The sequence below is a fragment of the Stegodyphus dumicola genome, chromosome 2, assembly GCF_044657685.1.
Source record: "Stegodyphus dumicola isolate Sdum_Otavi_A_Nest chromosome 2, ASM4465768v1".
Taxonomy (NCBI): Eukaryota; Metazoa; Arthropoda; class Arachnida; order Araneae; family Eresidae; genus Stegodyphus; species Stegodyphus dumicola.
This window is the reverse complement of record NC_140769.1, coordinates 39,609,298-39,625,154: the sequence shown is the minus strand read 5'-3', so window position 1 is coordinate 39,625,154 and position 15,857 is coordinate 39,609,298. Positions and strand designations below refer to the sequence as shown.

General features: G+C 33.0%; 1 protein-coding gene across 2 annotated transcripts in view; it reads right to left on the bottom strand.

The window, feature by feature from the left end:
* LOC118182138 (ovostatin-like) overlaps positions 1-15,857 on the bottom strand; it is a 125,036-nt gene that overhangs the window by 75,846 nt on the left and 33,333 nt on the right. For both annotated transcript variants that reach the window (XM_035351441.2, XM_035351442.2), the window contains exons 2-3: positions 3,648-3,747; positions 641-813 (exon numbers count right to left, since the gene is read on the bottom strand). In XM_035351441.2, coding sequence (XP_035207332.1) covers positions 641-813; positions 3,648-3,727 — 253 coding nt within the window. In that variant the 5' untranslated portion in view covers positions 3,728-3,747. The remainder of the gene's footprint in view (positions 1-640; positions 814-3,647; positions 3,748-15,857) is intronic.

Sequence of the window (15,857 nt, the reverse complement as noted above, 5' to 3'; positions counted from 1 at the left end):
CAAACTATGTTATTTGCTATACCTTATGTACAGATGTCACGCAAAAACATTGTTAAATTGCATTTGATAGCGTTCAAAATGGATATTTTCGTTGAAATATGATATTCGAAATTTTACGCAATTACAATACTTCCTTTTTACTTCGTACAAGGAAGTAAAAATAAAATTTAAATTAAAATCTATAGGCACATTTATTAATAAATAAGAACACTCATAGCTTTTAAACCACTAAAGATTAAATGATTAAAATTTAAAGAAAAAGCTAAAGATATTTGTACTAGTGAATGGTAATACTCTTAGAAACGGCTCTTCGCGAAGCCACGAGGAAAAGTTTATCTTTCATGTAATGACAATATCTACGAAGTCACGTGGAGAAAAATGCATGATATTGTAATGTAAAAGAACACACAGCATTCCAAAATATTTAGCAGAATTGGGCTAAATATAATTCTAACGTCAAAAGTTTAAATTTTAATAAGCGTTCCGGTGCCTAAATTATATCACAAAAGATTAGGAAATTTCACAGAAATTTCACTCATCAGATTTCGCACAGAGGAATTTTTCTAGCACACTCAAAATTCGTATATGTTTTCAAATAAAATAATTTATGCGTATTTCAAGAGGAAACCTATATACGTACCTTCTTTTATCTCATAGTCCTTTTCAACAAAAACTGTGAAATTCGAATTGTATGAATCAGGATATATCAGTTTCAGATTGAGGTTGCCTGCATCAAGTGCCCCATAACGGCGTAACTGCATCTCATTTGTGGTTCCAGTTTTAATGGACTTTGGGCAAGTAAATATGTAGCCACTATTTTAAAAGGAATAAAAGATTAAATTAATCCACTTGCAATGAATAACGTTTGTAATTTTCAGTTAGGAACTAAGTCACAAAATAGTACAGCTGAGTTCTTATTCATATTTTCAAACAGTAATCATTCTTGATGGGATAAATAAAATTTACTTGCCGAGTTCAGTAAATTTATTATGGAATTTATCTAAAAGGTGATTTACATATTTTAGTCTAACAATCAAAGCTTTAGGTTAGGTAAAAATGAGGTATTTTTCTATTAACAGGTACCACCTAGCGCGAAACGTAAACATTGGCACAAAATCTAGTTAGATAGCAGAACTCTAACGATAACAAAAATTTTACTAAAACATTTATATTTTATTAAATACACAATAAATATAAACGAGAAAGATAAATATAAAAATACCAAATTGTTTTTACCAGATTACCTTCAAATTACACAGGAGGCATACAACTGCCGCTTTCACTTAACACTGCTGAAAACATTTGTTCCTTTTCTTGCAATCGCCACGGTATGAATTCGATGAAGAATTCAGATGATTGCGGCCAGTATTGCTCTGATATGTATTTCCCCATTTTTGTATTTGACATCCTCTATCAGGATGAATGAAACTTTATTTGGGATTAACTTGAAATTCATGAATAGTGATCCATTAGCAAATGCCACAAATTTTTTTAACACTAAGTTAGCTATTATTCTAAGAAAATGAGCTTTCTAATGAGTTCGGAATTAGTCCTAAGAAGGTCTTGATTGTTATCAACATTCGAGAAGCTGGTGGAATCATGAAAGCTGGTGGTTATCCTGCCAAAAAGCTGCGCCAATTGTTTCTGCGGAATTCTGAATTGCATGTCTGTTTGCAACACTTAGAACAAGACATCCTTCAGTCACTTTGTTCAGTCCCCCAAGTAGAAACTGCTGAGAAAAATCTACATAAATCTACATCTCTCTGCGCTTCGTAAAAAGGCTTTCGTTGATTTATACTATTTTGACTGTTTTGTTAGGCTCTTCGATTGTACCGGAAGCTCTAGAGCTTCTGCAGTCTTCTTGCAGATGATTATTTTAAACTATTACGGTTTTGATCGCCATATCTAGCTGTCCTCTTCCTCAGCAGAAGTTAATTCTCTCGGCAAACTATAAGTAAACAAACCGAAGTGCAGTCACAAATGTGTTTCCGAAGACCTCTAGCTTATTTTTATCAAAATGAAAGGGAAACATTCACAAATAACACTTAATTTTTATCCTTGTTTATAAAAATAATAGCTAATTCAGAATTAACCGGAGTTATATCAGACAAGAGCGCAGATATTATGAGTTTGTTGGGATGTCACAATTATCTATAATTTACGCTAAATCGTGATGCTTCTGATAGTTTTGTGGTCGACAAAATAATAACTAAATATTATATTTTCTTTTAGCGTATTCTAAGGACTTCTATTAAAAATGAATTTTTATCGATTTCAGTCACTTCATCAGATTTACAGGGGCCGGACAAAAATATAGAAACACCGAAATAAAAGCATATTGATGTGACTAATACGGTGTAGAAAACCATTGGTATTCAAAACAGCTTTTCGGAATGGATAAACAGATATCTAGTATGCTTTGTAAGGGAATCGAGCTCCACTCTTTCTATAAAACATTGTCAATCTCAGTTAACAATGATAGCAATGGGTAGCGTTCACGCAGATTTCTCTCAAAATTAGCCCATAAAGGCTCAATATTATTGATATTCGGTGACTGTGGTGACCATGGGCAATGTGAAAGTTCACTCTTATGTCCAAAAACAGTCCTGGGCAATATGAACTGAGTGAACAGGAGCTCTGTCGTCTTAAAATACGGCATCAGCACTGGGGAACAAAATTTGCACCATGGGATGAACTTGATCAGCCAAAATTGTCACATAATCCTTGGTAGTAATGTGACTTTGCACAGTTGTGACCTTGATGGGTCCCATGGAATACCATGATATATACCACGAATACCAAACCATGACCGAACCACCGCCATGTTTCACTCTCGGCAGCAAACTTTCTCTATCATACGATTGGGACGGCGTTCGCCATACGTAAACTCATCCAGCAGTAGGAAAAGGTGTGAAGAAAGACTCACATGACAAAATGACAGTCTTCCATTGCTCTACAGTCCAGTTTTATGACTTTGGCACCACTTTCTCCTTGTACAGGCATTTTGATGACTGATGAGTGGGTGCTGATAGGGTTTGCGAGTGCGACGTTGAGCTCAGCAGTCAGTTTACGATGCAGTCCTCTTACCTTTCATCACAATCCTCTTCAATGATCGTCTGTCATGATCCCTCAACACACATTTTTGTCCGCGCTGTGATTTAGCGGATGCGGATTTTGTGTAGTTAAAAATCTTAGATACTGTACCTTTCGAAACACCTAACACTTCAGCTACCTTGTTACGAAAGCGATACGAGGCCCAGCAATTTGCTTACTTCCGAATGCATTTAGCTCTGACATGATGCACTCACAACTGCACAGAACACTGCCCTCGATAGTGAATGCCACTTGCGTACAGGAGGCGTTGGTGAGCAAACACATCAGCGCCACCAACAACTTTTGTAGAATAAACATTTCAGTTCAAACGTGCATATTACGAGGTGTTTCCATATTTTTGTCCAACCGCTGTACATCACTCTACTCTACTTTTTGTAATGACTTATTTTGAACAGAAAAATTTATTATCCAAAAGCAATGCTATTTAATGGATTATTTATAAGCGTAAAAGTTCAGATAAAGTATTTAATGTATGATTTCTATTAAGTGATTAGGAAATTACATGAAGTAAATGATATTTTTTAAAAACATACTTTCCAGTTTCAGAGGATTCAGCAGCATATGCACTTAAGAACATGCACAGAATTATTACTGATGATAACAACTTCTCCATATTAGATTAACAATTAAGCCCTGTAAGTAAACGACATTTATATAAATAATAAATTAGAATAAAATAAAGAAATATATATATGAAAATAATCTGATTATGACAAAAACGAAATTCTCATATTATTTACAAAACCTACAGTAAGAAGAAGCATACAAATAAGTACAATAAACAAAGATGAAATTCTAATGCTCGGTTCAACATGTAAAAAAGTTAAACATATAAAAGAATATCCTATAATTATCCGGCAAATAATGTTTATCGATGCCTCCATAATATTCATCGATGCATGTTATCTAAGCATACTAGAATCACTTTATTCAATTCATTAGCCTTCAAACTTTATTATCACTAAGAGTCAAAATTTATGAATTCATTCAAATCTGTTAGATTTAAGTCGAATTTAAATGGAAATTACCTGCTTAAGGAAAAAATATCCGTGTAATCCAAAACTTTCTAAGAGGATTTCAAACTTAGAGGCATGTGAGCTATTGAATTTCGTATTGTTAACCAAATTTCAAAGAAATTATGGAACATTTTATTTTGTTTTCAAGTTTAAAAATTAATTACAAAACTTTTAGCACTGTGATTTATATAAGCATTTGTGCTATTTTTTAAAAACAGTTTTGGTTGACTTTATATTAATTCGTATTTATTATTATTAGCTTTGTAACCCATTTTATTATAATTTTATACGCATTTATGCATCAGTCTCAGTCTTTGCAAATTTACTGTCCTTTTATGTATTTCACTGGTTCATAATTTTTATATATTTTTTACGTAATTTATGATTCTGCATAAATGTGCGTTGAAATTACCAAAACAGATTTAGTGAAAGTAGAGATATTCTCTGTTATTTTCTACCGAGCTTTCTTAACACTTGACTTTCTTAACACGAACAAACAAACACACAAACACACACTCTTCTTTATATGTACAGATTTTGTAAAACTTACGAATTTTTTATTAACAATCTCTACGATTTGAAAGCTAGCAGTAGCAACACTTTTCGAAATAACGCATTTTTATCTCTAACGCGAGAGATTGCTGCCACTCGGAAAAATGAGTGAAAAAATTAGCGCTTTCAGAGTTTTTAATTAATATTTCGGTTGATTAAAGTCGTACGAAGATGGGAATAGTCGAAATGTCTTCCCACGAATTTTTGGAATTGGGAATAATGTATTTAATGTTTCAATGCTATTTTTATTTCATCGCAAAACTTAGAAAGTTTTTATCAACAAACTCTAGGTTTTGAAAGCGAGCACTGGCAACAACTTTCGAAATAAAGCAGATTTTCATCTTGAGCTTGCGAGACTGTTGCCACTCGGAAAAACAAGGGCGAAAATTATCGTTTTTCCGAGTTTTAAATTAATATCTCTTATTTTAGTTACTTTTTTTGGAGAAAAGTGGATGTCGACCTTTTCCAGGGCACAGAAAAGAATTGTAGAAAATTTGGTGACGATAGCTATAGTAGTGACTGAGCTATTAGCGAACAAACAAAAAAAATTCTTCTTTAGATATATATATATATATATATAGATAGATAGATAGGTTACACAGTTCATATACAAAATTTTAGAACACATTTTTTTTCTGATACTTCTAGTCTGAATGTCAAATGTATAGCAACAAAGATTATAAACATGCTTAAATTTTCCGCTAAATTTTGGTTTCCTTACGAAAAACCGTATAAGGAGAATTTTTGAATAAAAGCAGTTATGCTGAATTTATGCAACCGACATCTGATGCTACAGAATCAACAGCATAATGATAATAAGAATTCGACTGAAATAATAATCTCATATTTAAAAAAAACTACTAATAACGAAAGGTTCTGTTTTGTTTATATAACTTACAAACAGACGAAAAATTAGTTCTGTGGGTAAGCCGAAATTTACTTTGGCCAAAGAAACTTCACGTTTTAGAAGCTTTAAGTTACGACCACGTTGGTGAAGTATTTGGACTACAAGAAATAATTAACAAGTTTTAAAAAGAAGCAAAGGGCTAGAGTTTTCAAAAGAATTTATGGCATTATCAAGTCCCGAAAAGATTCAATCAGGTAATGGATTTTTGTAACCTCTTCACACAGTGAGATTGTCTCAAGGATTAATAAAAGTAGCATATATTCCTATTTCATTAGGAAAAAATGCTACTTATATTAATCCTCCCCCTACTCGCTAGATTTGGCATCTTGCAGAATATTTCCTGTTCCCTAAAGTGAAATCTCATCTTTATGAAAATCTTGGCAGCATTCAAAAAATTTAAAAAATAAGCTTAAAGATATGAAAGAACATTCCAATAATTATATTAAAAAAGTTATCAGATATTCCATGGCATACCAAGAGATACGTAGCGATAGGAGGAATGCAAGTAAACAGCTAAGTAGGAACATTATTGTTTTCGAAATACGACAGCATTCAAGAAACTAAAAATTACGTTAAAAAGAGATAAAAAAACATTCCAATAACTGTCTTCAAAGGAAGTTATCAGATATTCCATGCTATATCAAGATATATGAAGCGATAGAAGGAATGCACGTAAAAGGCTAAGTACTCATAGAAACATTTTTTTTTTCGAAATACGAGAGCATTCAAGAAATTAAAAATTACGCTAAAAGAGAGGAAAAACATTCCAATAATTGTCTTCAAAGAACTTTATCAGATATTCCGAGGGCACATCAAGATACGCGTAGCGATAGAAGGAATGCAAGTATAAGCCCAAGTCGGAATATATATTTTTTAATACCGTTTTATATGAACTTTGTCCTGAAACGTTGTAGACATACTTCGTTAATTTTATAACAAAAATGTAAAGAGTTTGGATATCAGTTCACATTCCGTGACTATTGTCTCATTTTAAGTTGCACTAAAAGATGAAGCCATCTGCACTTTTTACATGCATCTAAAGTTATTTTTTTAAAAACTAAGATTAAATTTTTTTACACAATGTAAGCTTCCTTAGTTTTTAATTTTGAACGCAGCAGTTGTTTTAAACATGCAGAATAATAATGTACTTTCATAAAATCATTTAGCTTAAATCTTCAGGAAAATAACGAACTTAAAGTAACATTTACTACTGACACAATTTCAAAACGGGTCATTTGAATATTTATCACAACGTTCATCTTTTAAAATCTGTTTCCATTATTATTTAAGAAGTTATCAGATATTCTAATTCTACTTGGACTTCGTTTCAGGAGTTTGATTAAAATACAGTCAACGTTGACTGAGCTACAAACAAATGATGAAACTCGTTAAAACTCTCTTATGCACTGAGAAAGAGAACTCTAAAATAACTGAAAAACGATGCAATAAATCTTGATACCATTAATTGACAGGAAAACCAAACGAATCTTCATAAAAGGAAGTTTTATGTCATCATAAAATAAAATAAAATAGTTTTAAAAAAGTAAAATTTCTTAACAAAAATGTGACGATAATTGATAGTTCGAAATTGAATATATATGACATTATTTAATATTTGAAACAACTCACTCGTTAAAAAAACTATCTCATGAAATTAAAATATCCCTTTTTATCTGCAACAAATTTAATATCCGGACAGTAGTACGTGAGTTGTACGTACATATACGCGATTACTATAAATAAATTGTGTAAAATATTCCGTATATTAATTACGTATATTGTACACATACGTAATTACTATACATAAAATTACGAGCATGTAATTTAGGACAGTGGTACGCGGATTTGCGGAACGCGATTTTTTATTTATGCGTTAATTCATATGCGTTAATCCATTTAATTTGTCAAAATACAATTTGGCCATATACTTATTATTAAGTAGCAAAAAGAATTTTTCCAATTAATTCCTATATTGTTTCGTTTTATCTTTTTAATTACAACAGTATTCAGCCTTGTTTAAATTACACATTCCTTAATCTGAATTATATCCAACCCAATTTTTTAACGCAGAATTTAACTTTGTAGAACGCAATTTTGCGGCATACGTAATGACGTGACCTCCCGCATTCGGGAAGGGTTCTAGATAAACTGCAGGCCATTAAAATTGCTAAACCGTGAAGGTGGGATACATCAAAAGCCAGATTGCATGAAAGGCAGACTTCGAAATGCACTACCCATACTCTGAAAGGCGTTCCCCATACTTGCTTTATGCATGAGCACAAAGCAAGTATGGGTAACGCCACCGATATTGTTTATAAATAAGAGGACTTCATTGCGTGTTTCTCATTTAGAAATAGCATCTGAGCTTTGGTTTTGTGTAAATGTCATATTATGCTTCGTGTAAGAGAGAGAAACTCCTACTAGCACGTGCCAGAATGCAACCGCGGCAAGATTGTGGTCTATCTGGACTGCGGTTTATATATTTCCTCGACACTGCTGCTCGTGTTGATCGGGATCTCATGATTGTCAGACGAATATGGAACTGATGGCTCCAGAAAGACCATACTGAACGCCACGACATGGAATCTCAGTGGCCCTGGTCTGCTTAAGTCTAAGAGGATGGACATGTCCTCGCAGCCTTGCTGGATTGTACAGCCATGTTACATCCCCTTAACCGGGAACTTGGTTCATGCGCCGGACGAAACGTGTCCGCATGCACAATGCAACGACGTCTGCAGAACTGCGGACTGTCAGCCAGGCAATCATTTTTGCGACTTCTTTTGAAGCTGCAGCAGAGATACGTAGGTCTAGAGTAGTGCGACGGATGATGGTACTAGACACAGGACTACATTTCAGGTGCAAACGTTTTAGGCGCTACTACTAAAGTAGTGTGGCAAATGACACTACAGGACACAGGACTGCATTTCATGTGTCAACATTTTAGGCACTACTACTACTTTTCAGGTGAATCCCAGTTCCGCGTACAGCATCATGATGGACACATACGAGTATGGAGGCGCCGAGGAGAACGGATGTTGCCAGCTTGCCTTCGTCATAGTCACCTGGCGTACGGGTATAGGGTGTCACTGGGTACACATCCCAGCCACCTCTTGTTCGCATTACCGGTTATCGGGACAGCCACTGGTTACATTTCTGACGTGTTTAGGTCCGTGGCTACGCACAGTCTTTGAGGCTTACATGATGCTACCTTTTAACACGATATTGCACGAACAGATGTTGCAAACGTATACAAAACGTGCTCGACTGTTGCCTAATTCTGGCATGTTTTCCAGATATCTCACACATTAAGAACATATAATCATGGGTTGACGAGAGATTGCCCCCCCCCCACTAGTCGCCAACCACCTACGATTGATGAACTCTTGCATAAAGCTGCATGGATCTGTCATCCAAGCTCAGTTCGAGTCGATGCTTAGCCGGATTATAGCTGTTGTTGCTGTCAGAGATTGTTGCTTTGTGTACTGAATTCTGCCTATTGTATACCCAAAACTACCAGCAAATTTAATCATATCTTCGTCCCATATACTGTACATATGCAATAAATAGATTGTGCTATTTGTTTTCCTTCCTGATGTAGTAATTTTAATGGCTCTCAGTATATTTAGTTTATTGAGAACGCTTTGTATTTCAAGGTCTGTCATAAGTTTATTTCTACCTCTCGGACAAAGGAAGTGTTCCCAATTTTTCTCTTGACAAAATTATTTCTGATTAAATGTTACCATGAGAAAGAGTCAAAACGAAAAATAAAGTTAGAGATAATTTAGAAATACATACGAAGCATACGCGTACTGAATTAGAAATCTCCACGAATAAATAAGTAAATGTGAGTAACACAATATATAAACGGAGAACTAGTCACGTTTGCTAAAACGTTTCCGACCCACTTATGTCTTGAGTAAATTCGAGAGTGAGAAGTCGTGAAGATCAGATACATTTTGACAGAATGTAAGAAAGAACTTAATTCATTAAATGCACAGCAAACTGAACAGTTTCTAAAGGCGAAAGCCCTCGCATAAGAAATAAAAGAATGTCTACCGAGATAAAATGGACAAAGATTAATATATGTTGTGTTACTTTGCGCAATAAATATTTAATCACAGTCCAAAGTTATAAAAATTTGATTACTTATAATTGCCATCGATAATAAAGTTTATCAAATACAAAATAAAAACATATATATTTCTTTGAGTTAATGGCTATGTTGAAAACATGAGAACAAAACACTGCTTCATAAAGGATACATATGGTGTTTTATCCCTCCTTCCAGCATGCCTTCACGGTGTGCCGATGACACACTCAACGCGTATTCGAGAGGTACAGGTTCGAACCCCGGCGACGGCATTGCTCATTTTCACGTCTCCTGCTTCCAAAAAACCTGATGACTCTACAATGGCGCCCGAACCAAATGGTGTGCAATAATAATTCGTAATTATCAGGATTTGGTGATTGGATCTCCAATCCCCCAGTCGCCTTTTAAGAGAGGGAGTATATAAGGTATTTTCTCCATCCTTCCAGCATGCCTTCGTGGTGTAACGGTAGTACATTCAGCACGTATTCCAGAGGTCTAGGTTCGAGTCCTGGCGAAGGCGTTGCTCATTTTTCCCATTCACTTAAAAAAAAACCTGATGACTCTACAGACACTTATGAAGAATTTTAATGCAAAGTCCTGATTTAGTACTGATTTTATAAAAAAAAGTATTGGTATAGTGGAAAGAGACAAACTAATGAACCACAGTACTGAAAGAAGAATGTCCATTACACCCCCTCCCCCCAAAAAAAGATCGGAAGAAAAAGGGTTTGAAAACTAATTTTTGTTCGGCTATTAAAGATGACAATAAACAATTTCAATTTTCGTATACTGAATCAATAATTTTAATGCAGCACACTGAAAAAGCTTAAATTTATCAACATTAGAAAATCTCAGATCGATGTAGATTTAAAATTTTTGATTCCCGGGTGATCAGACTTAGGTCCCTCTTCTTCAGGAGCAAATGTGGGAAGGAGAGATAACCATACTTAGATGAAAATCAATGGTCCAAGCAAACCGGAAACTGTTAAAGTAGCCTCTTGTATCTAGAAAAATAACAATGAAACGTGGAAAAAGAACTAAGCTATTAGGGTTTTGAAAACTTTAGGAGAAGATAAATTTAAATTAATATAATTAATTAGAGAAAATAAATCCTTGCAAATGTGTAAGACATCAAAGGAAATCCAGTTTATGAAATGAAGAAGCTTTTTCCCAGAATCAAAATCAAAACTGCGGTTAAATGCTCATCTATTATTAGTAATCAAAGATTTGTCAACTTCTTCTTTTTGAGAACCGGGTTTGTGTTCTTTGATGAGAAATTTTAATGATCTTTTAATCTGCTGGAATATATGTCAAACCAAACACATAGTAATTTATAAATTTCCCAAATTTAAAATAAGAGATGGATAAGAGAAACTTACTAATTCATAATTCTTAAGCAAATAGATAAAATTTGCTTTTGGTATGGAAGAAAAACGTATTTTAATACCGGTTTTGTCGCGCCTTGGTGACCTATATTTCCCTTCAGTTTTATTAAAGTGTACAGGTTCTTTCAGCTCTTGTAATCGACTGCAGGAGGTAAAAGAAGACTGTATACGATCAATGCAGCTAAATATTCTCGATTTAAGTAATGCACAACGTAACTATATTTTGAATCGCGGCAAGGTAAATGAAGACTGCATAAGATCAATGAAGCTAAACATTCTCGATGATTCAAGTAATGCAATAAATCAGACTACCACTATAAATCTTCAGAAAATGTTGATCATATTTTACATTTTCTGCTCGCCTTCTTCAGCTGTACACTCATGGCAATAGAAATATTTGCAAATTATAAAGATTCAAAATAATCTTGAAATCTTAAAAAAAGGAACTGAATCATATAAAAATTAACTTTATGAAAATCTAGGCCTTCAGCATGGAAAACATTTCTTACACATTGAGCTAATTAGGGCTGTCAATTAGCTCCGGATAATTTTCGCTTAACCATGAAACTTAAATATTTGATCTTTGCGATGTAATCGGGTGTGTCCATCATAAATTAAACAAATATTGAAATTACAAAAAGTATTAATAAAAATTTAACAAAAATTCAAAGCTGTAATAAATTAAAAAGATCTCATATTTTTATGCAAAGGAACTTAATCATACATTAATTATTTGTTTCGTTATAGAATGCTTTGCCTGGAAAAAATTCGAAAGCTATAAGACTTTGGAATCGAAACTTTATATATAATAGACATATAATATATGCGGGTACAGAAACATACTAACATGACTCTGAAATGATGGTACGAATTCAAAAATCTCCAAGATGTAAGATACGGGTATGACGTACTTCAATATAAAATAATTATGTACATTCACCATTTTTGTTAATACTGTGCGTGACGTACAATAAAACCCAAGAAAACAAAAATGTTTTCACTATTAAGGGATTAAAAATATCTCCTCATATCTACGTTCATCTTAATTAAGGAGAGACGACAAAAAAATTCTCGTTTTTTTCATCTCCTATTACACACAGTGTCGACGAAAAGCCTTTCACGGCCTTTAATTTAGCAACCATTTGTCGTAGACATAGTAAAAATTTTTAAATGATGCAAATATTTCGTACTTTTCATTTTCGTATTTTTAAATCTTAAAAATTAAATTTTCGATAAAATACCAAATTTAGCTTTTTACAAGTTCCTCCTATCTCTATACTCATATCTTTTTTAATTTTTTAAATTAAATTCTTTTATTTTTGTGAATTTTGTTTACTATTTGTAAAACATAAAATACAAAATGTTTGACTCCCGTACGATAGAAACTGACCAAGATAGTTGATATTGAAATCAAAAATCATATTTAGGGGTCATACACAAGTTAAATAGCGAAATGTTTCCATTTATACTCCTCTGAAAATAAAATACCGTTCAGAAAAATGTTTCTGATGTTAAGAGATGATGTGACAAGCATTTCTATGGAGATTATGGTGAAAAATATTGATCAGTGTAATTTTTTCAAACAGGAAATCTTATTCACAGAATATTATAGAATTCGTATTCTAGAAAACAAATGCATACTTCAGTACGGGTCTGTAGCCAAATCGCAATATCATTTGCTTTAATTAAAAATGAAAAATATTTGTACTTGAATGAATTTTTTTGCACGATTATCAGATTATGACTCTAAAGTAACAAAACATAACTACAATATTAATAACGTATTTCTACATTTTCAAAGCATAAGTGATTCATGTGGAAAACGTTTGGCATACTATATGCAATAATATGATCAATAAAAGGTAAAGTAACTATAAAACAGTTTAAAGGGGAAATTTCAACCTCGATTTGTTCTAACACATTTAAAAATTGAAATCAATACAAAATCCCCTCAATACAAATTGAAAGTGACATCAAAAATCGCTGATTTTGAAATTAAATATCTCGGTAATTCTTTTTTTTTTTTTTTTTTTTTCTGTATGGGAATTAAACATTTTGTGTTTTATTTTTTATAACGACTACCAACTTTTCCTAACTTAAAGGGCCGGAGGAACGTATAAAAAGTTAAGATTTTGTAATATTTACAAGATTCGTCTTTAAATTTAAAAGTGCTGATACATGAAACTTCGCGTCATAAAAACATTTTTGTAACTGGAAATATATCTATATGATCAACGGTTAGAAATATAAAGGCTATGTAAGGACTTTGACACAATGTATATAATCTGGCATATTATATATATATATTGTCATCTTATATATATATATAACATTCGTCGTCTTATATATACAGTGGTGGCCAAAATTGTGGACTCTTTTGGAAATTTTTATGTTTTTGAACTTTGTATGCTTATAGAAAATGTTACGTTCAATACAAAAAAGTTATATGAACTTTAATATAAATAAAAAACAGTTATGAAGTAGTTTGTAATGTCTAGCTTTCGTGGCCAATCACTGTTCTTGTTCTGAGAAACAATCAAATGTTAGTCACTGCCAGTAGAAGCTGACATCATGTTTACACTTGAAACAATTCATTATTTTGCTTTGTTCTGTAGAAGGAGGACCTGTTTCTTATACACTGCAATTACAAGTAGGAATTTTTGTAAAAATTTTTAATATTTAGTCAAGAAGCAATGACATCAAATAAAAAAGTAGATTGGACACCTAGAAAGAGATGTAATATTATTGTGTTACAAGAAAGTGGTCTTTCCTATGCTGAAATTGCAAGACAGGTGGGTGGTTCAGTGACTACATCTGGAGTCCGAAAGTTTTGTTTACGATATCAGGAGACAAATTCAATAAAAAAACAAAGACGAAAAAGTCCGAAAAAGGTGCACCACATCTATTGATGACAGAAGAATAAAAAGACTATGTCTCCAAGATAGAAAAATGTCATCAGCGGCCATCAGAAGTGATCTGAATGATGCTGGTGTTTCTGTCAGTTCAAGAACAATCAGGAGAAGATTAACAGATGTTGGACTGAGAGGTAGAATTCCACGAAAGAAGCCTTATCTTAATTTTCAGCAACGAAAAAAAAAAGACTACAGTGGGCAAAGGAACACATTAATTGGACAGATGATCAGTGGTCACAAGTTATATGGAGTGATGAAACTAAGATATCGTTATTCGGTAGTGATGGGCGAAAATATGTAAGATGTAGAATAGGAGAAGAGCTACATCCTGACTGCATTCAAGCAACTGTGAAGAACTCAGTTAGTGTTATGATTTGGTCATGCATGTCAGCAAATGGTATTGGTTGTCTTCATGTCATCGATGGGCCACTGAATGCCAGAAAATACATTGACACTATTCTAGAACCAAAACTTCTACCTTCCATCAGAGATCTCTTTCCCAACAATGCTTCGTTTATTTTTCAGCAGGATTCTGCTCCTTGCCGCACGGCCAAAATATCGAAAGAGTGGTTTCCTACAAAGAGCATTAAATTGTTATCATGGCCAGGAAACAGTCCTGACATCAATCCTATCGAAAATTTGTGGCATCGTTTGAAAACTCTTGTCCGAATGAGGCGCCCATCAAATAAAAGGGAACTAATTGAGGGTATAATTGTTTCCTGGCATCATGTAATAACGAAAGAAGAGCTTAAAACTCTTGTCAGCTCAATGAAACGTCGATGTGAAGCTGTAATAAAAAATAAAGGGTACCCTACTAAGTACTGATAATTCACTGCAATCATCACTATCTAATGTATATTTAACTTTTTTTGTATTGCAAATAATTGCATTTTGTGTTTTGTATTGAATTCAGTAATAAATTCGCTTTAAAATGATATATATAAGTTTGCATTTTGTGAAACGTAATAATAATAATTCCTACTTCTATAAGCATACAAAGTTTAAAAACATAAAAATTTCCAAAAGTGTCCACAATTTTGGCCACCACTGTATATATATATATATATATAAGATGACGAGATGTTCACATTAAAAAGAAGCTACAAGACAGTCGCACTTTTGTCTTAGGGATAAAAAAAGAGAAAAAGGATATTCCTATTTCCTACTATGGTATTAAGGAAAAAAAAAAACATGATAGCTGCATTTTTTTCATTTGTTAATAAAGGGGGGGGGTCAAAGTTATGTTTCTCCTTCCTTCTAGAAAAAAAAAAAAAGAGACTACAAGACAGTCGTATTTTCGCTTCAAATCTTAAAAGATGACAATATGATGTCTTTGTTTCTTTCTTAAAAAGCAAAATATATAACATGATTCCATTTATTTACAATTTTGTTTTTTAAAAAAAGGCAACACGATGTTTCCATTTCTATCTTAAATGATAGGAAGCAACATTTTAATCCTATTTTTATCTCAAATAAAAAGAGTTACATGATATTTACTTCTTTTTACTTCCTTGTACGAAGTAAAAAGGAAGTATTGTAATCGCGAAAAGTTTCAGGCAGCATATTTCAACGAAAATATCCATTTTGACCGCTATCGAATGCAATTTAACGATGTTTTTGCGTAATATCTATACGTAAGGACAGAATAAAATACTCGTTTTCCTTCAAAAAAATTACAAAACTGCTTTAAAATTAATTCTGAAGAGAATTTTTCGTGGCGTATGTACGAACGTATGTACGTACGTATCTCGCATAACTCAAAAACGAGTAGCCTCAGAACGTTGAAATTTTGTATATAGGACTGCTATAACAGGTAGATGTGCACCTCGTATTTTGGTTGCAATCGGCCGTACCAAACGTATATAAATATATTTATATATA